Below are 27,401 nucleotides of genomic sequence, written 5' to 3'. Positions count from 1 at the left end.
TGTGGTTGCTATGGCAACCAAAAAAAATATTTTAAAAAATCTGAAAATGGTGGAATATCTGACAATGGAGGAGCCGGTAGGGGACCATATTGCTGGACAATAGCCTTGTTATTGCTGTTATAATAATTAACTGAATTGATGTGCAGTTACAATCATTGACTTATTTAGATTCTGTTTGCAGAATTGATGTTAGCACATTGTCCCTCAGCTCAGTTTTGGATTGCTGGATTGCTGGAAGCACTGGCAGTTTTTAAATTGTTTTTAGCAAAACTGACACTTTTGGATTTCTGTTAGAAAAAGAATTATTGTCTATACATGATTGCTTTTAAACAATAATTGTCTGTATTGGAATTCTGTAAAAAAAATTGTCTGTTACAAGTGTATTTGATAACTGTAAGCACATGAAAGCAACAGTAAGTTATTAGTTCACCTGAGCATGAAGTGCTTATGGTGAGCTATTTGTGTATTTGTGGGGACAGTGGTCTAGTGGTAAGATACTGGTCTAGGAATCAGAAGGTCCCTGGTTCGAATTCCACTCAGGGCACTAGATTTTTCTGAGCAAAAGATTAATTTCACGCTTGCCTTTCTCCACCCAGGTGTATAACTGGGTACCTGTGAGGGAAATAAGTCAATGTGCTGTGGCTGCCTTGTGCGCCACATGTAAACCGACAACTTTAATCACAGTGATCGGGCGGTTAATGTCGAAGTCGGCTGAAGATGCATATCGAAGCAGACTATAAAGGGCACCTTTAACCTTTAGCTATTTTCGTCATCCCTATGTCTAGTAACTATTATCGTCAGTTGTCAGTCATGTGTTGTCAATTTTTGCTTGTTATCACTCTAGAGGCCACATTTTTCACCCTATCTTAATGAAACTTGGTCAGAATGTTTGAAAATATCTAGGCTGAGAATATCTGGGTTACATGCATTCAAAAACTAGGTCATGTAAAATCTTAGTAAAACCATGTTACCACTCCAGAGGCCACAGTCATGACTCAATCCTTAAGAAACTTGATCAGAATGTTTATATTGACAATATCTTAGCCAAATTTTAATCTGGGTCACATGCACATAAAAACTATAACACAAGGTCAATTCTTGAAAAACAGTTATAACTACACTGGAGTCAACATTTATTACTCAATCCGTATGAAACTTATTCAAAATGTCAGAATGTTTTCCTTGATAATATCTTGGCCTAGTTTAAATCTATATAGCATTCTTCCACGAACTAAGTAAATATTATTTAAAGCACTCTACAAGCCACATTTATGATTCAATCTCAATGAAACTTAATGAGGAAGTTTATGATGACAATATTGCGGACAAGACCCTATGGTAAAAAAAACACTTAGATTGCTTAAGGAAGGTTAAATATACTTAAATGGCTGTATGCACATTTGATATACGTAGATTTCTGTCAGCACATTTGATATACATGGATTTCTTAGGGCACATATGATATACAGTCAAAACTGACCTAGCGGTCAGCTTAAAACAATGGTCAACTACATACAACAGTCAGTCTGTATTCCCGCAGATGAAAATCACTCTATAGTAATTTTTAGAATAATGTTAAACTGTCCATAACAGCCAACAGCCAGTATATTTCACTCCAAAAGTCAAATTTAAACTGAGAACAAAAGTCAGTCATTTTGAGTTGCGAAAAAGTAAAAACACAAACGAACAGGTGCAAATAACATTAACAATGTGTACTAGTAGCAATTACCAGCTGCAATCATTGCGAAAAAGCATGAGTGCATGACAAAGCCAATAGATCTTTATTGCTGATAAGGTTTTAAAAACAACACTGAGCTGCTAGTGTTGTTATAAGAAGGCGGTCAAAGTATAAGTGATTGTCTATTAAGCCAAAACAGGCATTGAATTGCAACTTTTATAACAAACTAAATAAATGTTTACAAGATTTTGCTGTCTTTTTCTTTGAATGAGAACGATAAAGTTATACCGTACTTGCGGTTTATGACAGTGACTTTCGCTTTTTATTTGGTCTTTTCGTAACTAAGAAGTTGTCTCCCATTTGGGTAGGTACAACAAGTATCCTGGGTCAAAAGCGGTCCATCTAAAATGCGTATATGACTCATATACGCGGATATGACCGAAAAGTGCGGATATGGACTAATACAGGCAATATCAACACTTTTTCTGCAATGTTTATTTCAATGTTTAATAAAAAATACACAATATGTATTAAATATGCAAGGTAAAAACATCTTATATTTGATTGTATTATCTGTATTATTTAATGGAAATTATTTATGTTATTATGCTTAGTTATCAGCAATCAGCCTTTGTTTTACATTGAGTGCAAATGACTGGGTGGGGTAACGACGTAGCAAAACTACCAACTGACCAACAATCTAAAAAGTGGTGATCTGAGTACAGAGGTCACCTGTCGACAACGCTCACTTTTGCTATTTCCCTTGACTGACCACTGTTCTCAGTTTTGACTCTATGTGTATGTATTGCTGTAGGCACATTTGATGTACGTGGATTGCTGTAGGCACATTTGATAAACGTGTATTGATGTAGGCTCATTTGATGTATATGGATTGCTGTAGGCACATTTGATGTACGTGGATTGCTGTAGGCACATTTGATATACAGTCCAACCCCTCTTAAGCAGCCAGTCAAGAGGCCAAATTGGCTGCCTTAGCGGGGTGGCCTCTTAACCCTTTCCCTGATAGATGCGTATATTCCCGAGTCTATAAATTCCCCGATACATGCGTTTATTATCGTCTCTATCGATTACCGCATACATGCGATTTTTTCCGTCTCTATCCATTACCCGATAATCAGGTATATTCCCAATGTCCATTTTCAAATGCAAATTCTGATTGATATTGACGACAAAAGTGCTCAAGAAAACTCATAAGCACAAACATCGGATATTTTTCTAAAGTATTAAATGAATTTCGGCATATGTTTCAATTTAAAGATTGAAGAAATAGGTGTCCAATCGGGACAAGGGTATTCAAACACGCGTTGTGGTGTGCGTGTATCGTGTACAGTTAATTTTCTGTTACAAATTGTAGCCAGAAATAAATACATGTATATGCCCATGATATTTTTGTGTCAAGTCTTTGTATGGACAAAAAGGGCGCGAAAATAGGCGTGGGTGTATTTATTTATACACAAAAACTGCGTAGCGCAGACATCGTAAAAGCTTCGTATTTAATTTCCATTTAAGTATCGGGGTATCTTGCAAATGATTTTGACATTCCCCTAAATAAAATAAAAGTCAAAGATGCTGTATCATTATCATCTTTTAGTTCGTTAAATATTGCAACAATTATTGTACTGTATCTGATTGCACACAAAGTGCCGTGTACAGTTCATATTCTTTTACAACGACGTCATCTATATTTAGATTTCATGCAACATGTATAAGTCATTTTCTGGAAATTGGGAGAAAGTAAAAGCGATTTTTCGAAAATAAACCGTTTTTTTTTTAATTTTAATTTGTCATAATTATTTATATTTCGTGTTGTCTGTGTTTGCTTGTTTTGGTTCTCATTTGTTTTTAGGAAATCTTATGGAAAAAAAAATCGTAATTAGAAATGTTTAAAGCAAGTCCCCTTTCCGATATCATATACAAGAATTACTTCGATGTTAATGGACATGTACAATACTTGTTTTGACAGACGACACGTGCTTATCTAAAGTTTGTGTTTATTAATACACAGGATATTGGATTTTTGGTGCTTGATTGAGCAATAAAACAAAGACGCAGTCGGCGGTTTCCAGTAAGCCTTTGGTACTGACCAACATAATAATTAATAGTGCACGTGCTTATCTAACATTTAGGGATACAAAATACGGGTCCTAGACACTGTGTGCTTGTTTGGATTTACGTGGATTGCTGTAGGCACCTTTGATATACATGCATTGCTGTAGGCACATTTGGAATCCATGGATTGCTGTAGGCATATTTGATATACGTGGTTGCTGTAGGCAATGCTGTGGTCAGAATATTTGTTTAAATGATATCGTGGATTTGTTCAAAAATGGTTCTGGTCTGTTGACAAACATGGCCACCAGGAGGCGGGGATTTTATCTTTCTATGGCTGTAGTAAAACCTTTTTTGCACTCTTAAAGTTACATTTATAGTTCACTTTTCATGAAACTTAGTGAGAATATTTATTCTTATGATATCTTGTGTTCCTTTGTATCTCAGGTGAGCGACTCTCAACCTGTCAGGCCCTCTTGTCTAAAATATAGCCTGATTTTTAGCTCGACTATTATATATGAAATATATATATAGTGAGCTATCCAACTCACCCTGGCGTTGGCGTTTCCGTTCCGTTAGTGTGCAAATGATAAAGTTTTCGTACTACCCCAATTATTTTCATTTTCCCTTTACATATTGCTTTCATATTTTGCATACTTGTTTACCAACATAACCCCAACCTATAAACAAGAGCAGACAACTGTATCAAGCATTTTGATATAATTATGGCCCCTTTTCCACTTAGAATATGCAGCAAATGTTAAAGTTTTCGTACTACCCCATTTATTTTTATTGTCCCTTGACATATTGCTTTCATATTTTGCATTCTTGTTTACCAACATCACCCCAACCTATAAACAAGATCAGACAACTCTATCAAGCATTTTGTCATAATTATTGCCCCTTTTATACTTAGAATATGCATATTATTGATAAATCAATGTTAAAGTTTGCGTACTACCCCAAATATTTCCTATATTCATTGAAATATTGCTGTTATATGTTGCATTCTTGTTTACCAACATGACGCCAACCTATAAACAAGAGCAGACCACTGTATCAAGCATTTTGACATAATTATGGCCCCTTTTACACTTAGATAATTGAACATCTTGCTTAATTTGCCATAACTTCTTTATTTATGATCACATTTTATTATTACTTTGACAAAACAACACTTACCTGAATACCACAATGGATTCCACCCAAACAATACCCCACGCCCCTACCCAGAATCCCTTCCCCCAACCTCCTCCCCGCCAAAAAAAATTAAATTATATATTTGTTTTTAAACATCATCTAATAAATTACCACACCCCACATTATAACCCCCTCTCAACCCCACCCCCTTCCCCCCCCCCCCCCCAATTTTTATGTCCCCCACTATAGTAGTGGGTGACATATTGTTTTTGCCCTGTCTGTTGGTCTGTTGGTTGGTCTGTTGGTTGGTTGGTTTGCGCCAACTTTAACATTTGCAATAACTTTTGCAATATTGAAGATAGGAACTTGATATTTGGCATGCATATGTATCTCTTGGAGCTGCACATTTTGAGTGGTGAAAGGTCAAGGTCATCCTTTAAGGTCAAAGGTCAAATATATGGGTCAAAATTGCTCATTTAATGTACACTTTTGCAGTATTTCAATATTCAAGATAGCAACTTGATATTTGGCATGCATGTGTATCTCATGGAGCTGCACAATATGAGCGGTGAAAGGTCAAGGTCAAGGTCATCCTTTAAGGTCAGATGTCAAATATATGTGGCCAAAATCGCTAATTTTATGAGTACTTTTGCAATATTGAAGATAGCAACTTGATATTTGGCATGCATGTGTATCTCATGGAGCTGCACATTTTGAGTAGTGAAAGGTCAAGGTCAAGGTCATCCTTCAAGGTCAGATGTCAAATATATGTGGCCCAAATAGCTAATTTTATGAATACTTTTGCAATATTGAAGATAGCAACTTGATATTTGGCATGCATGTGTATCTCATGGAGCTGCACATTTTGTGGTGAAAGGTCAAGGTCAAGGTCATCCTTCAAGGTCAAATATATGGGTCAAAATTGCTCATGTAATGTCACTTCTGCAATATTGAAGCTAGCAATTTTATATTTGAAATGCATGTGTATCTCATGGAGCTGCACATTTTGAGTGGTGAAGGGACAAGGTCAAACGTCATATAGGGGGACATTGTGTTTCACAAACACATCTTGTTTTTTTTAAACATCATCTAATAAATTACCACACCCCACATTATACCCCACATTATACCCCCCTCTCACCCCCGTACTCCCCCAAAAAATATTTATGCCCCCCTTCGAAGAAGAGGGGGTATATTGCTTTGCTCATGTCGGTCTGTCGGTTGGTCGGTCTGTCGGTCCGTCCACCAGGTGGTTGTCAGATGATAACTCAAGAACGCTTGGGCCTAGGATCATGAAACTTCATAGGTACATTGATCATGACTCGCAGATGACCCCTATTGATTTTGAGGTCACTAGGTCAAAGGTCAAGGTCACGGTGACCCGAAATAGTAAAATGGGTTTTGGATGATAACTCAAGAACGCATACGCCTAGGATCATAAAACTTCATAGGTAGATTGATCATGACTTTCAGATGACCCCTATTGATTTTCAGGTCACTAGGGGAAAGGTCAAGGTCACGGTGACCCTAAATAGTAAAATGGTTTCCGGATGATAACTCAAGAATGCATACGCCTAGGATCATGAAACATCAACTTTAGATAGATCATGACTCGCAGATGACGCCTATTGATTTTGAGGTCACTAGGTCAAAGGTCAAGGTCACGGTGACCCGAAATAGTAAAATGGTTTTTGGATGATAACTCAAGAACGCATACGCCTAGGATCATGAAACTTCATAGGTAGATTGATCATGACGCGCAGATGACCCCTATTGATTTTGAGGTCACAAGGTCAAAGGTCAAGGTCACAGTGACCTGAAATAGTAAAATGATTTTCGGATGATAACTCAAGAACGCAAACGCCTAGGATCATGAAACTTCATAGGTAGATTGATCATGACTCGCAGATGACCCCTATTGATTTTGAGGTCACAAGGTCAAAGGTCAAGGTCACGGTGACCCTAAATAGTAAAATGGTTTCCGGATGATAGCTCAAGAACGCATACGCCTAGGATCATGAAACTTCATCGTTAGATAGATCATGACTCGCAGATGACCCCTATTGATTTTGAGGTCACTAGGTCAAAGGTCAAGGTCACGGTGACCCGAAATAGTAAAATGGTTTTCGGATGATAACTCAAGAACGCATACGCCTAGGATCATGAAACTTCATATATACATTGATCATGACTCGCAGATGACCCCTATTGATTTTCAGGTCACTAGGTCAAAGGTCAAGGTCACAGTGACAAAAAATGTATTCACACAATGGCTGCCACTACAACGGACAGCCCATATGGGGGGAATGCATGTTTTACAAACAGCCCATGTTATTTTTTCCTTTTTTTATTTTTTAAAGATCGTCTAATAAATGACCACACCCCACATTATACCCTCTCTCAACCCCCTCCCCCCCCAAAAAAAAGTTTTCTTTTTTTCCTTTTTTTATTTTTGAAAGATCGTCTAATAACTTATTGAATATGAACAATTTCCTTATGATGGCTTATGTTATACTGTCAAGCACTAAAAAGTCGAGCGCGCTGTCCTATGACAGCTCTTGCTATCCCCCGCCAGAGGCAGAGGGATATCGTTTTGGCGTTGTCTGTCCGTCCGGCTGTCCGTCCGTCCTTCCATCCGTCCGGCACTTTTGTGTCCGGAGCCATATCTTGGAAGTGCTTTGGCGGATTTCATTGAAACTTCGTATGAGTATATATATGCGTAAGAGGATGATGCACGCCAAATGGCATTGTACACCATCTGTTAAAAACAGAATTATGGCCCTTTGTATCTTGAAAAAATGCTTTTTACTATAGGCACTTTTGTGTCCGGAGCCTTATCTTGGAAGTGCTTTGGCGGATTTCATTGAAACTTGGTATGAGTATATATATGCATAAGAGGATGATGCACGCCAAATGGCATTGTACACCATCTGTTAATAACAGAGTTATGGCCCTTTGTATCTTGAAAAAATGCTTTTTACTATAGGCACTTTTGTGTCCGGAGCCATATCTTGGAAGTGCTTTGGGGGATTAAATTGAAACTTGGTATGAGTATATATATGCATACGAGGATGATGCAGGCCGAATGGCATTGTATACAATCTGTTAAAAACTGAGTTATGGCACTTTGTGTCTTGAAAAAATGCTTTTAACTATAGGCACTTTTGTGTCCGGAGCCATATCTTGGAAGTGCTTTGGCGGATTTCATTGAAACTTGGTATGAGTATATATCCCGTGCCAGAGGCGGAGGTATATTGTTTTGGCGTTGTCCGGCTGTCCGTCCGGCTGTTCATCTGTCTGTCACTTTTGTGTCCGGAGCCATATCTTGGAAGTGCTTTGGCATATTTCATTGAAACTTCGTATGAGTATATATATGGATAAGAGGATAATGCACGCCAAATGGCATTGTACACCATCTGTTAATAACGGAGTTATGGCCCTTTGTATCTTGGAAAAATGCTTGTTTGAGTGTCAAATATAATACTCTTGTGTCCAGAAGCATATTGGCGGGGGATATCAATTCAACTAATTTGCTTGTTGTATCTATAACTTTAACAAATTGTAACTTGACTATGAACATTCTACAAAAGATATTTAAGTTTTATTTAAAAGCAGATTAAGACAAACACTACTTCTGTAATTGGAATTTTCATAAGAAAGAAGGAACTGGACCCAATGCATTTCCCCATGCAAAGAATGTATTCCTTTCACAGACTGATTGACAATAAACTATGTTCTTTAATGCGTTTTAGGTGGATAATGATGTAGATAATGTGGATGCAGATGTGGATGTGACAGAGTTTGAGAAGCCACATGTCTTCAAGACCCACAACTTCACTGGCCTCCACTGGTGTGACTTCTGTGCAAACTTCATGTGGGGGTTGATAGCACAGGGCTCCAAATGTCAAGGTCAGTTAGTATATTGACGGGCAGTCCATGTAAAAGTAAATTATGAGTGCATTATGACTGTATAGAATTAGTTTCTTTTCTCAAATAGATCTGAGGGGTATTAATCAATTATTTTTATACCCCTGAAGGGTGGCATATAGTTTTTGAACTGTCCGTCAGTCAGTTTGTCCGTCCGTCCGAACACTTTAACATTTGTCATAACTTTTGCAATATTGAAGATAGCAACTTGATATTTGGCATGCATGTGTATCTCATGGAGCTGCACATTTTGAGTGGTGAACGGTCAAGGTCATCCTTCAAGATCAAAGGTCAAATATAATGCTTCAAAGCGGCGCAAAAGGGGGCATTGTGTTTCTGACAAACACATCTCTTATTATAAATGTTATATTATATGTTGACAAGGTTACCTTAGATTCCAGTGAATCTATTTTTATTTATTTATTAAATGTAAAATAAACCTGTTTTTGACAATAAATAATGTCAAACATTGTTTAAAAATAAATTATATGAATTTAGGGGTGGGAGACTTCATTTGTCATGAAAAAGTAAAATAGTGGCTTTCCATAAAGCTTTTCATATTATGTCCGCTTAATGATAAGGAGGTGGCTGTATGCATTTCCACTCTGGGACCATTCTAAAAATTTCCACCAAAGAAACACAAGTACTGGTACAACCCAGGACGGCAAAATGTGTGTCTCAATAAGCCATTGACTTAGGATGCGGTCCAGCTAAAATTAACATATGTGCCATCCCAGATTAGCTTGTGTGATCTTCACATGCTAATCAAGGACAGCTTTTTCTGCTTTTATAGAATTGTTTGTTTAACCCTTTGCATGCTGGGATATCTTTCGTCTGCTAAAATGTCGTCTGCTGAATTTCTCAAATTAGCATTTTCTTTGATTTTGTTTAAAGAATACTATAAGTACAGCAAACAGTTTGGATCCAGATGAGACGCCACGTTCTGTGGCGTCTCATCTGGATGCAAACTGTTTGCAAAGGCCTTTAAAATTCTGAAAGGGTTAAAGGAAGTCTCTTCTCAACGCTAATCCAGTGTAGTTGGTAAGTGTCTTCCCTTATTAGCCTATGCAGACTGCTGAGGTTAAGCCCAATTTTCCTAGAATGCAGCTCATATCTTCAGACTATTTGCAGATTGTGGTTTCGAGGCACACAAGAAGTGCTCAGAAAAGGTCCCCAATGACTGCATGCCGGACATCAAGTATCTCAAGTCTGTGTTCGGGCAGGACCTGACCACAGTGATCAAGGCACACAAGTCGCCCATACCAATGGTTGTGGAGCGGTGTGTCAAGGAAATTGAATCTCGAGGTGAGACCATTGATCGGGGCCAGTAGCAAATAACCGATTGTTACATTCAAAGGGACAGTTTTATCTCATGCTTTTCAGAGTTTAAGTGGGAGATATTTGTGATTTAAGAATGATAATTCACTCTTTCAATCAGTGAAATGTAAGGCCATCCTTAAAAATTCTTTTGTTTGGCATAACCCGACCGACCCACTAAAATTGGCCCGACTAAATTTTTTTTTTTTTACTTTCCAAAAATTTATTTTTTTTTGCTAGCCGAAAATTCTTTCCGCTCAATTTTTCCTTTCCGCTTTTTATCCTTTTCGTTTATTTGCGTCATTTAATTGAATGCTCTTTCAAGGATATCTAGAATAGCAATGAACAAAACGCGTAACGGTTTTTATTTGAGTCGTCTATATATTTGACAAATGCATGTGCGATTAATTAGACTTTAAATACAATTAAACCGCTCTTGTTTTTCTTGTATCCCTTTAATTAAAATACGCTGCTGTCGTTACGGATAGTTTGGGAGTAAAAAAAAACAAATTAATTAATCATCACCGTTCAATTCAATTCGGCAATCGGCAGAGATGTGTAATATTATCGCCATATAACTAATTATTAAATTATCACTCTTTAATTCAGATCGCTAAATAATTGGTAGAAAGATAAAAAGTGGTCAGCTTAGAAATATTTATTGACAGGTATTGTCACGTTTTTGTTTCATTTTCTTATCTCTTTATACGACTTTCCGACCGGTTGCTATTTTGGAGGCAGACGGAGATATTCAATGTGTATTCAAATTATACAACATCTGCGTATGAATGACCCAATATTATCCGATAGCTCCACCCGTCCTCACGTTTCATTCGAAAACGTCATTCATGTGTAAGCGAGCTCAATGCTGATTGGCCAGCTACCATTTGCACTTCATTAACAATAAGGTCAAGCAATGTCTAATTGGGTACAGACCGGGTTTCGTTAACTGTTCGAATTGCGAACACTTTCATTGAAACAAAGAGACAAATAAAGAAAACCAGTCCGGATTAAAATGGCGGATGTTTTCAACAAAATTTTACAAGATTTTTGCAATTTTTTTTGTGCTAAATTCTCAATATTTTCGCAAATGACTCAAATGGCGAACGACAGCGCGAGAATTGCGAACGTGTTATTATTGGAATAAATGCTCACTATTAAAGGGCTCGCGCTGTCGTTCGCCTTTTGCGAAAGTATAGCGAATTTGGCTCACGCAAAATATAATTTGCGAATATGCTTAAATCTCGTTAAATTTCATTGAACACATCCGCCATTTTAATCCGGAGTGTTTTTTAAAACCATTTTAAACTATTGGGTCATTTATGCGCAGATAGTGGAATACACAGTTGATATTGTCGTCTGCCTACAATATAACGGCCGATGGCAAAAGTCGTATAAAAAATAAACATATGAAAGAAGCGTAACACTCAATAAATTATTTTTAAGCTGATCACTTTACAAATTTCTACCAACTATTGATCTGAATTAAAGGATGATAATTAAATAATTAGTTACATGTCGAAGATGTTGCACCTTTCTGTTCTTGATTGAAATTAAAATGTTATAATTACTTTGTTGTTTTTTTATTCACAAACTATGCTATTGTAAAGTAATATATCAACCAAATAGTATATTTATTATGTATTTGCAAGGTTACTTGTTTTCATTTTCTGTAGTCAAAGGATATGCACATTTTATTTCATGTGCAAAATGCGTACAATTTTTCGGACTGTCGTTTTCAGATAAAGTATTTTTCGTCGATTATTTTATATTTTCGAAGTTCTTTATAGAAAAAATAGACTTAAGAATACACATGCGGTGATACTGATGGTGCAGAAAAATCTTTACCAGAGGCAGAAGACTTGGAGCTTTATTTGATAATTACCTTTCAGTTTGGTATATGTCGGAGTTCAATGTCAGAAAAAAAAATACAAAAAATAAAAATAAAAACCCTACCTACCTACCTACCCACCAAAATTTACCTGGGTTGGGTTATGCCAAACAATTTTTTTTATGATGGCCTAACAGTGAAAATAAGTTAAGATTTTCACTGTTTTACTGTGAAATGACTTTCTTTTTTCGACGTCATGACATCATTATTTCAGTGTTCTGCTGAAATGTAATTCTTTAAAAACTTAAAATAACAGTTGAAAAAGCATTAATTATAAACAAAGAATGTTGGTTGGTTTTTTTTTTTTTTTTTTTTTTTTTTTTTTACTGGACCCTGTGGGTTGTTCTGTTGATTATCAATCTTTTTTCACTCGGAATCATAGAAAATAAACGTTTTCACCTGTCAGTGCGCCACTTAAGAAAATTTTAATTTCTCTGATCACTGGTGAATTAAAATCTTTTATCTACCAGTTCTGAAACCAATATTGATCTACTTTATATTTCACATTATTGGCATCAGTATCTTTACCAACATTTAATCAGTTAGAATATTGTTAATGTAATCAACAAGTTATAGATTCCCTCCTTTAATTTTTTTTTGCTTAATCATAAAACAAATCAACATATACTTTTCTTGTTCGTTTAATGGACATTTTTAGCGAGGCTGTTTTTGGAGAAAACCCGAGGTATTGTCATGCCGGCGTCGTGCTAAAACCTTTACATTGGCTCTAAAATCTATATGCCTCCACCTACAACTTTGAAACATCATATGTAGATGCACCTTGATGAGTTCTACACGCCACACCCATTTTGGGTCACTAGGTCAAAGGTCAAGGTCACTGTGATCTCTAAAAAAAATATTCTGACAAGGTTTCGCAGCCAAGCCTGGTACCAGATATGCGGTGCTCTTGTTGCAATTTTTTAGAGCAGCTGTGTTTTATGCGGTATAATCTGTGTCTGTGTTGCAGGCATGACATGTGAAGGTCTGTACAGAGTGGCAGGGTCACATGACGAGGTAGAGGAGATACGCATGGCATTTGATAAGGGTAAGAAAACCATGTTGTATGCCCTAATTTATTTTAATTCACCTGGCTCTGGGAAAATGGGACTTAATGCTTGTTCGTTAAGTGTTGTCCCGATGAAAATGCGTAGTCTGCACAGGGTAATCAGAGACAACACTTCTTGCTATAATAATATTTTGTCCTTTAAAAGGAGTTTCTTATTTGTAAAAAAACAGTTTAGGTGAAATTTGTTGTCCCTGAATAGCCTTTGCAGATTGCACATACTCATCTGGGACAGCACTTTACACACATACTCATCTGGGACAGCACTTTACACACATACTCATCTGGGACAGCACTTTACATACATACTGATCTGGGACAGCACTTTACACACATACTCATCTGGGACAGCACTTTACACACATACTCATCTGGGACAGCACTTTACACACATACTCATCTGGGACAGCACTTTACACACATACTCATCTGTGACAGCACTTTACACACATACTCATCTGGGACAGCACTTTACACACATACTCATCTGGGACAGCACTTTACATACATACTCATCTGTGACAGCACTTTACTCACATACTCATCTGGGACAGCACTTTACATACATACTCATCTGGGACAGCACTTTACACACATACTCATCTGGGACAGCACTTTACACACATACTCATCTGGGACAGCACTTTACACACAAACTCATCTGGGACAGCACTTTACACACATACTCATCTGGGACAGCACTTTACACACATACTCATCTGGGACAGCACTTTACACACATACTCATCTGGGACAGCACTTTACACACATACTCATCTGGGACAGCACTTTACATACATACTCATCTGGGACAGCACTTTACACACATACTCATCTGGGACAGCACTTTACACACATACTCATCTGGGACAGCACTTTACACACATACTCATCTGGGACAGCACTTTACACACATACTCATCTGGGACAGCACTTTACACACATACTCATCTGGGACAGCACTTTACACACATACTCATCTGTGACAGCACTTTACACACATACTCATCTGGGACAGCACTTTACACACATACTCATCTGTGACAGCACTTTACACACATACTCATCTGGGACAGCACTTTACACACATACTCATCTGGGACAGCACTTTACACACATACTCATCTGGGACAGCACTTTACACACATACTCATCTGTGACAGCACTTTACACACATACCCATCTGGGACAGCACTTTACACACATACTCATCTGGGACAGCACTTTACACACATACTCATCTGGGACAGCACTTTACACACATACTCATCTGGGACAGCACTTTACACACATACTCATCTGGGACAGCACTTCACACACATACTCATCTGGGACAGCACTTTACACACATACTCATCTGGGACAGCACTTTACACACATACTCATCTGGGACAGCACTTTACACACATACTCATCTGGGACAGCACTTTACACACATACTCATCTGGGACAGCACTTTACACACATACTCATCTGGGACAGCACTTTACACACATACTCATCTGGGACAGCACTTTACACACATACTCATCTGTGACAGCACTTTACACACATACTCATCTGTGACAGCACTTTACACACATACTCATCTGGGACAGCACTTTACACACATACTCATCTGTGACAGCACTTTACACACATACTCATCTGGGACAGCACTTTACACACATACTCATCTGGGACAGCACTTTACACACATACTCATCTGGGACAGCACTTTACACACAAACTCATCTGGGACAGCACTTTACACACAAACTCATCTGGGACAGCACTTTACACACATACTCATCTGGGACAGCACTTTACACACATACTCATCTGGGACAGCACTTTACACACATACTCATCTGGGACAGCACTTTACACACATACTCATCTGGGACAGCACTTTACACACATACTCATCTGGGACAGCACTTTACACACATACTCATCTGGGACAGCACTTTACACACATACTCATCTGGGACAGCACTTTACACACAAACTCATCTGGGACAGCACTTTACACACATACTCATCTGGGACAGCACTTTACACACATACTCATCTGGGACAGCACTTTACACACATACTCATCTGGGACAGCACTTTACACACATACTCATCTGGGACAGCACTTTACACACATACTCATCTGGGACAGCACTTTACACACATACTCATCTGGGACAGCACTTTACACACATACTCATCTGTGACAGCACTTAACACACATGCATTAAACCCCATTTTCACAGAGCAAGGCACATAATTAAATTTTGTATTATCTTATATTTGTATTTTGTATTATGGCGAACTTAGAGAAAAATAAAACGGCCAGAAAGGGCTATCAAACTTCTGTGCACACTTTTAAGTCTTGCATATTAAAATAAGAGATGTGTTTGACAGAAACACAATGCCCCCTACTGCGCCAGTTTGAAGCCATATATTTGACCTTTGACCTTGAAGGATGACCTTGACACATGCATGCCAAATATCAAGTTGCTATCTTCAATATTGCAAAAGTTTTGACCAAGGTTAAAGTTTTGGGACAGAATGACAGACACATACAATGACAAACAGGCCAAAAACAATATACCCTCGAGCATTCGATCCGGGGGCATAAAAAAAAAAAAATTGTGTCAGCACTTTTACCATAGAACAATTACAAAAAAGTGTTAACAAGTCACTAGCTATATTTAGTTGTAGTCGATATGTGTTCACAAGTTTAAGAGAAATTTGTACAAATTAAGGTAAATTGCAAGATTACCTCAACAATAAGTTACGGATTTCATAATCCAATATTTAAATTAGTATAACCTGATGACTGTTAATAATTTATGCATGTATTTTGATAACACTCAACTCCATTTTTAATTGCAGATTGTGAGAACACCGTCATCACGTCAGCAAGATATGAGGATGTGAACACTATTACTAGTGTGCTGAAACTTTACTTCCGTCTTCTTCCCTTACCTCTCATTACTTTTGATGCATACCGAAAAATCATGGAGGCCATGAGTAAGCAAACAAATACTTAAACATGGGGAATAAAATACTTTCTATTTTATATTTACTTCGGTTCAACTTATTGAGCTGGAATGCAAAGAAGTGTGCTAATTGCTAAAATGTGTGTGTATGTGTGTGTGTTTTTGTTTGGGGCAAAATTGCACCCCCCCCCCCCCCCCCATGAGTAAGATCTGTTTATTATCCCCCGCCAGAGGCGGAGGGATATTGTTTTGGTGTTGGCTGTCCGTCCGGCCGGCCGGCACTTTTGTGTCCGGAGCCATATCTTGGAAGTGCTTTGGCGGATTTCATTGAAACTTCGTATGAGTATATATATGCATAAGAGGATGATGCACGCAAAATGGCATTGTACACCATCTGTTAAAAACAGAGTTATGGCCCTTTGTATCTTGAAAAAATGCTTTTTACTATAGGCACTTTTGTGTCCGGAGCCATATCTTGGAAGTGCTTTGGCGGATTTCATTGAAACTTGGTATGAGTATATATATATGCATAAGAGGATGATGCACGCCAAATGGCATTGTATACCATCTGTTAAAAACAGAGTTATGGCCCTTTGTATCTTGAAAAAATGTTTTTTACTATAGGCACTTTTGTGTCCGGAGCCATATCTTGGAAGTGCTTTAGCGATTTCATTGAAACTTGGTATGAGTATATATATATGCATAAGAGGATGATGCACGCCAAATGACATTGTACACCATCTGTTCATTACAGAGTTATGGTCCTTTGTATCTTGAAAAAATGCTTTTTTCAGTGTCAAATATAACCCTTTTGTGTCAAGAAGCATATGGGCAGGGGATATCAATTCAACAAATTTGCTTGTTTTTTTAGCAATTTGGGGAATGGGGCAAGCAACCTTTTGATTGGGAAAAATTGTGTTGTTTAAAAAAAAAATTGCAATGGTGTTTTTTAACAAACAAATACTTTATTATTAAAAATAAAAAAACTTTCAATTTTATATTTACCCAGGTTCAACTTATTGAATTGGGAAGGAAAATGCTGAAATGTTTGTGTGTATGTGTTTGTACATGTTTTTTTAACTTTTAATATGGAATTTTAGGCAGTCATTTGGGGAAACTGTTCACTGTTTTACATTAATTATTTCCTAACGACCATGTTTTCACATCAGTATTTCTTTACGCCTGACCACGCATCAGTATTTCCAGACACCTGACCCTATTTCAATACCATTATTTCCTAAAACCTGACCCTGTTTCAACATCAGTATTTCTCTACACCTGCACCTGTTTCAACATCAGTATTTCTCTACACCTGCACCTGTTTCAACATCAGTATTTATTTACACCTGCACCTGTTTCAACATCAGTATTTCTCTACACCTGACCCTGTTTTAACATCAGTATTTCTCTACACCTGCACCTGTTTCAACATCAGTATTTCTCTGCACCTGTTTCAACATCAGTATTTCTCTACACCTGCACCTGTTTCAACATCAGTATTTCTCTACACCTGCACCTGTTTCAACATCAGTATTTCTCTACACCTGCACCTGTTTCAACATCAGTATTTCTCTACACCTGACCCTGTTTCAACATCAGTATTTATCAACATCAGTATTTCTCTGCACCTGTTTCAACATCAGTATTTCTCTACACCTGCACCTGTTTCAACATAAGTATTTCTATACACCTGACCCTGTTAAAAAATCAGTATTTCTCTACACCTTCACCTGTTTCAACATCAGTATTTCTCTACACGTGCACCTGTTTCAACATCAGTATTTCTCTACACCTGCACCTGTTTCAACATCAGTATTTCTCTACACCTGAGCCTGTTTGAATACCATTATTTCCTAAAACCTGACCCTGTTTAAACATCAGTATTTCTCTGCACCTGTCTCAACATCAGTTTTTCTCTACACCTGCACCTGTTTCAACATCAGTATTTCTCTACACCTGCACCTGTTTTAACATCAGTATTTCTCTACACCTGACCCTGTTAGAAAATCAGTATTTCTCTACACCTGACCCTGTTTCAGCATCAATATTTTCTGACACTTGACCCTGTTTCAATATCATTATTTCCTAATACCTGACCATGTCATCCTTCAAGGTCAAAGGTCATATATATATGGGGACATAGTGTTTCACAAACACATCCCTTGTTTACACCTGTCTCTGTTTCAACATCAGTATTTCCAAACGCCTGACCAGGCGTCAGTATTTCCTGACATCTGACCCTATTGCAATAGCATTATTTCCTAAAACCCGACTATTACAATGTCAGTATTTCTTCACACCTGACTCTGTTTCAACATAAGTAGCTAATCAAGCAATGGTGACAGTTTGCAAACGTTTGGTACACTTTAATGAATGTTTGCTAACTAAATAGACCACTGTCAACGTTCGCCATGCATTTTATTGAACACACTTGGAGTGTAGTTCGTTAACCAGTATTTCTTTCACCTGACTGTGTTTCAGATCGTGAAGAGCAAAAAGACAAGTTGCTGTTGATGCGAGAAGGGCTTGCCATCCTGCCACCTGCACATTACCAGACCCTAAAATATCTCATTAATCATTTAATACGGTATGGAACACCATACATCCATTTACCAATAACATATTCATAGAAATTGTAGCGATTTATTTTATAATGTTACATAGAATTTAGTCTGAAATATTAATATACAAATGTTCCAATATAAAAACCATCATCAAAGCACTATTTTTAGACGTATTGTTTCAAAACGTTTGTTGTGTGCATATAACAGTATAGTTTCTTGTCATTGCACATGGGTGTCTAGGGGTTGATTAGGTTACATTAGTAACAAATTGTCGCAAGGATCATCAACAAATTTTTTGTTATGGTTAGTTGATTACAATACCACCAGTTTATGCTCTAGCTCTTGTGCATATACGAGAGTGCCTGATAATGCTTGTTAACCCTATACCACTTAGATATGTATTTAACCCTTTACCACTTAGATATGTATTTTACCCTTTACCACTTAGATATGTATTTAACCCTTTACCACTTAGATATGTATTTAACCCTTTACCACTTAGATATGTATTTAACCCTTTACCACTTAGATATGTATTTAACCCTTTACCACTTAGATATATTTAACCCTTTACCACTTAGATATATTTAACCCTTTACCACTTAGATATGTATTTAACCCTTTACCACTTAGATATATTTACCCCTTTACCACTTAGATATATTTAACCCTTTACCACTTAGATATATTTAACCATTTACCACTTAGATATATTTAACCCTTTACCACTTAGATATATTTAACCCTTTACCACTTAGATATGCATTTAACCCTTTACCACTTAGATATGTATTTAACCCTTTACCACTTAGATATATTTAACCCTTTACCACTTAGATATATTTAACCCTTTACCACTTAGATATATTTAACCCTTTACCACTTAGATATATTTAACCCTTTACCACTTAGATATTTTTAACCCTTTACCACTTAGATATATTTAACCCTTTACCACTTAGATATGTATTTATCCCTTTACCACTTAGATATATTTAACCCTTTGCCACTTAGATATGTATTTAACCCTTTACCACTTAGATATGTATTTAACCCTTTACCACTTAGATATGTATTTATCCCTTTACCACTAAGATTTATTTAACCCTTTACCACTTAGATATGTATTTAACCCTTTACCACTTAGATATGTATTTAACCCTTTACCACTTAGATATATTTTTAACCCTTTACCACTTAGATATGTATTTAACCCTTTACCACTTAGATATATTTAACCCTTTACCACTTAGATATGTATTTTACCCTTTACCACTTAGAGATGTATTTAACACTTTACCACTTAGATATGTATTTTGACCCATTTGTAGTCCCTCAGAAAGCAAAATTTAATGTAAGACCTTTCTTACTAGATTCAAGTTTTTTTCCAACCATTGGGTACTGATGAGCAGCAAACAGCATAAAACTCGAACAGACTGCAAGTTACTCGCAGGTTGTTCAGGTTTTATGCTGGTTGCAAAAGCCATTTTCACTTTGCTTCTCATAGGGAAAAGGGTTAAATACCTAGGAAAAAGCATGGAATGAAATACTAATTCAAAAGAAAGCTCAACTGAGCAGGTCTTTGGTGAAAAATGGGAAAGAAATGTCTTTCCAGATAAACCTTTGCACAGGCTAACAAGGGACACAACTTTCTGCCTGGTCTGGATTTTTTTTAGAAGAGACATTCACAAACGTGAAAAGTCTTGTCCCTAATAAACTGTGTGGACTGCATTGGTTAATCCTTTCACACTTAGAAGAAAAGTGACATTGGCTATGTGCAACCAGCATAAATCCAGAACAGCCTGCGAGTATCTCACAGTCTGTTCAGGTTTTATGCTGTTTGCTTCTCATCAGTATCTAAGTGTTGAAAATGAAGCCTTAAAAGCTTGAATCTAGTAAAAACGGTCTTAAATAAATTAAACTTTATAAGGGACAACAAATGCATTAAAATACACGTATCTAAGTGGTAAAGAGTTTATCTGGGCTGATGCTTAACGCACATGATTTGAGCCAGGTTTTCCTTGAGCCTGTCACAAATACTGGAGATGATGACTTGTGTTGTACAGGGTGACAGAGAAGAAGGCAAAGAACATGATGTCTTCGGAGAACCTGGCTATTGTGTTTGCGCCCACGCTGATGAGAAGTCCTGACACAGATCCCATGTTGAACCTCATGTCTGTCGGTGCAGAGCAGACAGCCACGGGGATTTTGTTATCTTGTAGCAAGGAGCTCTTCTTGAAATGAGCCTATCATTGTTTTGTCTTGGATTACATGTACTTGAATTATAAAATCGCCTCATTCGTGCAAAATGGTACCATGTGACATTGAAATTAGAAGGCACTTGATACATTTTTGCACCAATAAGGCAAAATAATATTTCTGCGCTCAGTGCAAAACTTTGCTTTGATATGTATCCACCAATCAGTGATAGCATTATTTTAGATTGACCCGTCAATGGTGACGCAAGCCTATTTTGCTGTTTAAGAAGAAATATAAATGGATTGTTAATTTTATCCAATAAACAAAGCAAAATATTCTAATTCAGCTTGCAGCTTAGTTTAATAGCTTGTTCATTTCAATTACAAAAATATTTGTCACATCACCTTAGGATGTTTTTAAAATGCAATCATCATTGATTCATAATCCAAGTATTATTTATGTAAGTCATCCGACCCAAAATAATTGTTTATTGTTAGAACTTTATTTGAACATAAGAAGCAGAAGAGTTTTCTTCTTGTATAACTAAGTTAAAGAACATCATTTAACATAGCCTGTTAAATCAGGACAATAAATTAACTTTAGTGGTAATGTTTAAGAAAAATGGGGCTAAACAATCAGTGAAGATTTCAAATGTGTGCCAAAAAGAAGCTATATTTGACACTTGTTGTTGGGATTTCATATTGACATGCCAGTATATAAAGAATACTTAATGGCCAAAAGCTACACTATAACATTCTTCCATGTAAATACACTTTCTTTCTTTAAATATATCCTTGTGTAAATTGTACATGATTGCAATCAAGGAGATCTTTCTGTCTGAAAATACTTGAAACATTTGACAGTTCAAACAAGTATACATGTAGTCTCTTCATTGATTGTTCAAATGGTGCTAAATTGCAGCCATGCAAATGCATACTGAAGTTGCAATCATTATGACTAAGTGTGTCAAACTTTGCAAAATTCTATGTTTCCATATATATTTGGTATAGTTGTAAAATTATAAATGTATTTTTAGATAACCGAAAATAATTTCTTATATAAGATGATTTCTCGATATCAGGAAATATGACCAACTGCAAGATTTTCTGATTTCTAAATAATGATGTCTTGAAATCAAGAAAAACATTTGTTTATATCAACAAATCATCCCTTTATATCAAGGAATGTAATAAAAGACTTAAAAGGCACACTATATTTTGTTGGATTTCAACCAACTGAGATGGACTAGGCGAAAACACATAAACTCGATGTGAGAGCAACATATTTCAATGCAAGATGGAGATAATAATTTTGTGATTCTGCATTTGAATTTTGCATCGTTATGTAATCAAATACTATAGAGTTCACAAGTTTTTGCACATGTAATCCATAGGATGATTGTAAGAATCAATGCCCCCTAAGGAACACTATAACAGAGTGACAAAAAAAACTTGAACTCACTTCAAATGTACTTACCTAGTGGTTAAAACATCTATCACATAAATATGGAATTGCACACAAGTGAAATGTTTAGAAAAAGCAAATAGTTTTTTCTTCATAGACATGGCATTTTCGCCCCCAAAAAAGCCATACGTAAATATAAATTAGTAATATGTTGTTTATAATACAAATACTTGTATGAACTTTTCTAACATAAAAGCTTAATTTTTACCACATTAATATTAAAATTAACAACACAAATATTATTTTTTGATAACAATATATTTACAAATGTACCACACAATCATTGGAATATTGGATTTTGCAAAGTTTGGCACACTATAAGTATGTTACAATTTATGTTTTATATCAATATTATTTACATTGTAAAAGTTGTATGCACCATTAAATAAGTACGTTGCCATGACATTGAATGCTGGTTGCATGTCTGAGCGTGCTACTGTTCTACACAATTTCAAGACTCAGCCACTTCAGAGATTCTACATTTATGTTTTAACAGTTTGCTTTTCTATTTTGATTGCAATGTCACCATGAGTTTTTATATTTAATATTGAAATGTTACTGTAAGCTTTGAATTGTCTTCATGCCTCATAAGTTTTATGCTTTCATTGTGAATTAACAGGATATTGAGTATTGAGATTAACAAAATTGCCATGAATTGCACAAACGAAAATCAAATGCATTGATGCCATTTTCTACAAATTCCCAGTAATTTAGTTTGGTAAAAATATGCTTTAAACATTCAATCATTTGGCACCCATGAAGCATTTGAGTATGAGACAAAAGTTATTGACCAGCCAGCATTATATCCCCTGCAATCAAAATACATTTCTTATTTAAATAGCAAAAAATGGAGCATTCCAATTTATGATTATTCAATGTTCAACTCTCATCAATTAAATTGTTGAGTACTTCTGAATTTTGCTTTTTATGAGGTTTGTTATATGTATGGCATTATTGCATTTTTCCATATGACACCAATTGACTGTATATGTTTATTTAACAATGTTTATTTTTACACCCAAGGACTTCCATAATCAAGCATTTTGGCAAACATGTTTATATTTGTGGCATTATTTTGTATGACCGTCAATTGTTAATTGTTTTTATTGACACATTCAAAGGAATTCTGAAATTGCTGTATGCACCTCATTCTGTCTGACAGGTAGCTGTGTGTTTAATGCATTGTTAAATAACGTTATCCCATGGTTTATTATCCCCCGCAACAGGCGGAGGGATTTTGTTTTGGCGTTGTCCGTCCATCCTTCCGTCTTTCCGTCTGTCCGGAGCCATATCTTGGAAGTTCTTTGGCGGATTTCATTGAAACTTGGTATGTGTATATATATGAATAAAAGGATGATGCACGCCAAATGGCATTGTACACAATCTGTTAATAACGGAGTTATGGCCCTTTGTATCTTGAAAAAATGCTTTTTTGTGTATCTGAGCCATATCTTGGAAGTGCTTTGGCCGATATCATTCAAACTTGGCATGAGTACCGGGGTATATATATGGATAAGAGGATGATGCACCCCAAATGGCATTGCACACCATCTGTTAATGAAGGAGTTATTGCGCTTTGTATCTTGAAATAAAATGCTTTTTTGAGTGTCAAATATATAACACTTTTGTGTCCAGAAGCATATTGGCCAAGTTATAAATTGAACGAATTTGCTTGTTTGGTGTGTTTTTTGATATGCAGTGATTTAAAGCTGAATTTCAGTACATAGTTAAGTGGTACATGTAGTTTACAACATTTTACCATATGTGTTAAAATGAAATAGACACAGTTGACTTGAATTGTTCTTTGAACATTGAGCTGAATTCTAATTTCCCTTTAAATTTGTGTTATATCACTACTAATATTAAGTGTAATAAAAATAAGAATGTATTAAAAGTTATACACCTGTTTTACACTTGTTTGCAAAGTTAAATGTGTTTTAAACAATAACACTCTTTTGATTCAACAGGATTTTCTTCCAAGGTCATATTGGCGTGCAATCTTATATTGAATATTTGTAAAACTCTTTGAGTTGAGAGTATCGTTGTGTCAAGAAAAACCTTTGATTTAAAGATTTATAACCAATATGTTAGTGTTATTCATCATTATGAATTGCTTTCATTCTTGTATCATTTATTGTGTCCCATATACCACGAGATTACTGTCTGTTAGACAATCAGCATGTGGCAATTCCATGTATGTTGGTGTATATGCATCAGCCATATTGCAAGCTAAACGAAGTTAGCATACTCACTTGAAAAAACAAGTGTCAGCATACATATACTTATCACAGAATTTTTTTCTGTGCATGTACTAGTATATTAAATTATTAATCAAGTAATGACAAACCTTTGTTTCTTTCAGTTAACCTGGTAGTGGTTTCTTAAGTAATGTATTTTGGAATCTAGAAACCTTCTACATATTGATTTCCAAAAAACATTCACTAAACCGACATCTTACATACTTGATATTTTTGTTGCTTTACTTATGAGTCTCTTACTGGTGAACATGAACGGGAGAATAAGTCTACCCTCAGTCTGTGCATCCGTGCATCTGTTGCTCTGTCAGGCGGAATCTGAATCCTGCAGTGGCTATTAATTAGTTCAGCTTAGTTAATGAATCCTTCAATAATGCTAGAGAGCCATATGGGTAATATGCACGCTATTTCAGATTTGTCCCCCTAAAAATGTGATTGCTATCATAACAGCAAGAAAAGACAACTCTTTGAAAAAAAATCCTGCAATAACTAGAAATTACTATTACTTAGCTAGGTTTCTAAATCTCGTCGAGGATAAGGTCTATATGGGTAATATGCATGTTTCACTTATTTTTGTAAAACAAAAAATGTTGCTGCAGGTACAGAAATAAGTTAAACTGTCCAATAAAACCTGGATTCTGCCATCACTTAAGAATTACTCAAGCTAAGTTGATGAAATTGAGAGAGCTGTTAATGTTTCTATTGTTTGTTCCTCTTTAATAATAATGCTGAATACTATTTTGTATTTTAATAAAAAAGATTTGGTAAACTTTCATACATGTTTAGCAGTCTCTAACATAATTATACTGTTGTAGAAGCTGTCATTAATACTTTGAAAATATTTAGTCAACATAAATATTGTCAGATATAAAGTCAGTATTATTTGGATACTGGATAGTGAAAAATTTTAATTGATGAAACTTCATTGTTTGTTTAAATCATCAATTTCTGTCAAGTGCAATATTGTGTAGCATACAATTGTAGATTGCATATCTGTTGTGTTGTTTTCACTGATATTATATTAATTTATGATATATGTTTTTTTTATAGTTTGTTTATTGAGGTTTTGAAATATTTCTTTCGTAAGAACATTAATTTAATAAAAAATAAAGTATTTCATTTTTGAATTTGTGTCTATGCATGGTTACAACCTGACAGAACGTCACAACCATATGGAAAGTTTCACATTTTTTACTGGAAAATAAACTATTATCTAACTATAGAGTATTAAAAAAGCATCTTTCGAATCTGTTTGCATGTAATGCTGTTTTTATTGGCAAAAAATAATGCTTTGGATATGATATGACTGTTTGTTATACAAAATTATGTTGCAACATTTAGTATTACAGTTTACCAAGTGCAAATCTTTGAAATCAACGCATCATGGACATGATCTTAATTATGTCAAAAGTTAACTTTGCATAACTTAAAATTATGAATATAAGAGGTATATGAATTAGAAAATGAACTGTTGAAACAGTCCTCAACTGAGCAACTGTTCCATAAATATTGTGACTTTGTTACTTGGTAAAGGGGCGTCCTGTCTTAAAGTCTCTATAACGCTCAAAATCAACGAAAATTTTGTAAAGTATTTCGTAAAATAAAGTTAACACCTAAAATATCAGTGTTCCTTATAGCAATAGCCACAATTTCAACGCTAGATGTGGTATAATTACATAGATTGTTGTAGATACAAAATGCTGGTTTGTATTTATTTGTGACCACAATAAATTCCATGTTAATTTCCTGCGAATATATCTATTGATACGACACACGAACACTAAAATGGTGCCATGTTAAAACCATAAAAAAACGAGCATTTTGTATCCACAAACATCTATTTTACCAGACTACATCTGGCGTTGAAATTTCGACAATGGCCATTTGGAACAATGATTTTTAATTGTTTAGCTTCATTTTACGAAATATTTTACGAATTTTTCGTTGATTTTGAGTTGTAATGTTACTTTAAGAGTTTTAATTTCTTACCTAATAGCTTATTGACAAAATTTTTGTATTGTTTCAGTACTTTTCAAATGTTTTATTTTTGATCCTTTACTTGTAATTGTAAGAAAGCGATATATGTACAGTACTTTTTACAACGAATATCTCTCGTCTTCATAATTTTTTTTAACATAACTGTACATATTTGGCAGAATATGTATGCGTATTGTTAACATATTAAATCAAATAGTTGTCATATACATTTATCATCTATTATGTAACCAGATTTGCCCTGAATTCTAACTGCAGTCTTGTAAGTTGCCATAATTTCAAGGTTATTTTTCTTTGACATTAAGCATGTAAAGATGATCTGCATTTTACCTTGTATCAATAAGTGTTGGGACATGTACTGTCTTTGTATGAAGTTTTAGGCAAATAATAATGTCTTTGTGTATTGGTAGTTTTAAGTTGCTTTAATTATGTTTACTACTGTACTCAATATAAAATACACATGTATGCCACATAATTATAATTATTTTTTTGTTGTGTTTTTCTTTTCTTTTTTATCACTGCATGATATACATATGAACGAAATGTCAAAATCATAGATGTTGTATTAAAACATTGAAATAAAATTGTTTATGATTCTGAACTAGTTTGTTGTTTGGTCTACTGTTGTTTTGGTTAAACGGTTTGAACCTGATTGTGGAATAACTTTTATCATCAAAGAAAGAGTTTGATCTGGAATTGAAAAACAGGAGGGCTTAGAGTTGGCCTATGAGAGCCCTCTTTTTTGGGTGTGGTCTAGGGGCATGATTTGAACAAACTTTGTTTAGCAATCTACCTATACAATGTCATATAGTTATATAGGATACACCTATGGGCCTTGTACTTTGAGACATGAAAACTTTAAA

General features: G+C 35.7%; 1 protein-coding gene across 3 annotated transcripts in view; it reads left to right on the top strand.

Annotated features, from left to right (window-relative positions):
* Positions 1 to 27,135, top strand: part of LOC127873182 (N-chimaerin-like) — a 60,035-nt gene extending 32,900 nt beyond the window's left edge. For all 3 annotated transcript variants that reach the window (XM_052416915.1, XM_052416921.1, XM_052416905.1), the window contains 6 exons: positions 8,641 to 8,797; positions 9,947 to 10,120; positions 12,991 to 13,068; positions 15,955 to 16,092; positions 18,543 to 18,648; positions 20,692 to 27,135. In XM_052416915.1, the coding sequence (XP_052272875.1) occupies positions 8,641 to 8,797; positions 9,947 to 10,120; positions 12,991 to 13,068; positions 15,955 to 16,092; positions 18,543 to 18,648; positions 20,692 to 20,869 (831 nt within the window). In that variant the 3' untranslated portion in view covers positions 20,870 to 27,135. The remainder of the gene's footprint in view (positions 1 to 8,640; positions 8,798 to 9,946; positions 10,121 to 12,990; positions 13,069 to 15,954; positions 16,093 to 18,542; positions 18,649 to 20,691) is intronic.
* Positions 27,136 to 27,401: the final 266 nt, after the last annotated feature.

This window comes from Dreissena polymorpha, chromosome 1 (genome assembly GCF_020536995.1).
Source record: "Dreissena polymorpha isolate Duluth1 chromosome 1, UMN_Dpol_1.0, whole genome shotgun sequence".
NCBI classification, from domain to species: domain Eukaryota; kingdom Metazoa; phylum Mollusca; class Bivalvia; order Myida; family Dreissenidae; genus Dreissena; species Dreissena polymorpha.
Note: the sequence above shows the minus strand (reverse complement) of the source record. Positions and strands in the feature narration are given on the sequence as shown.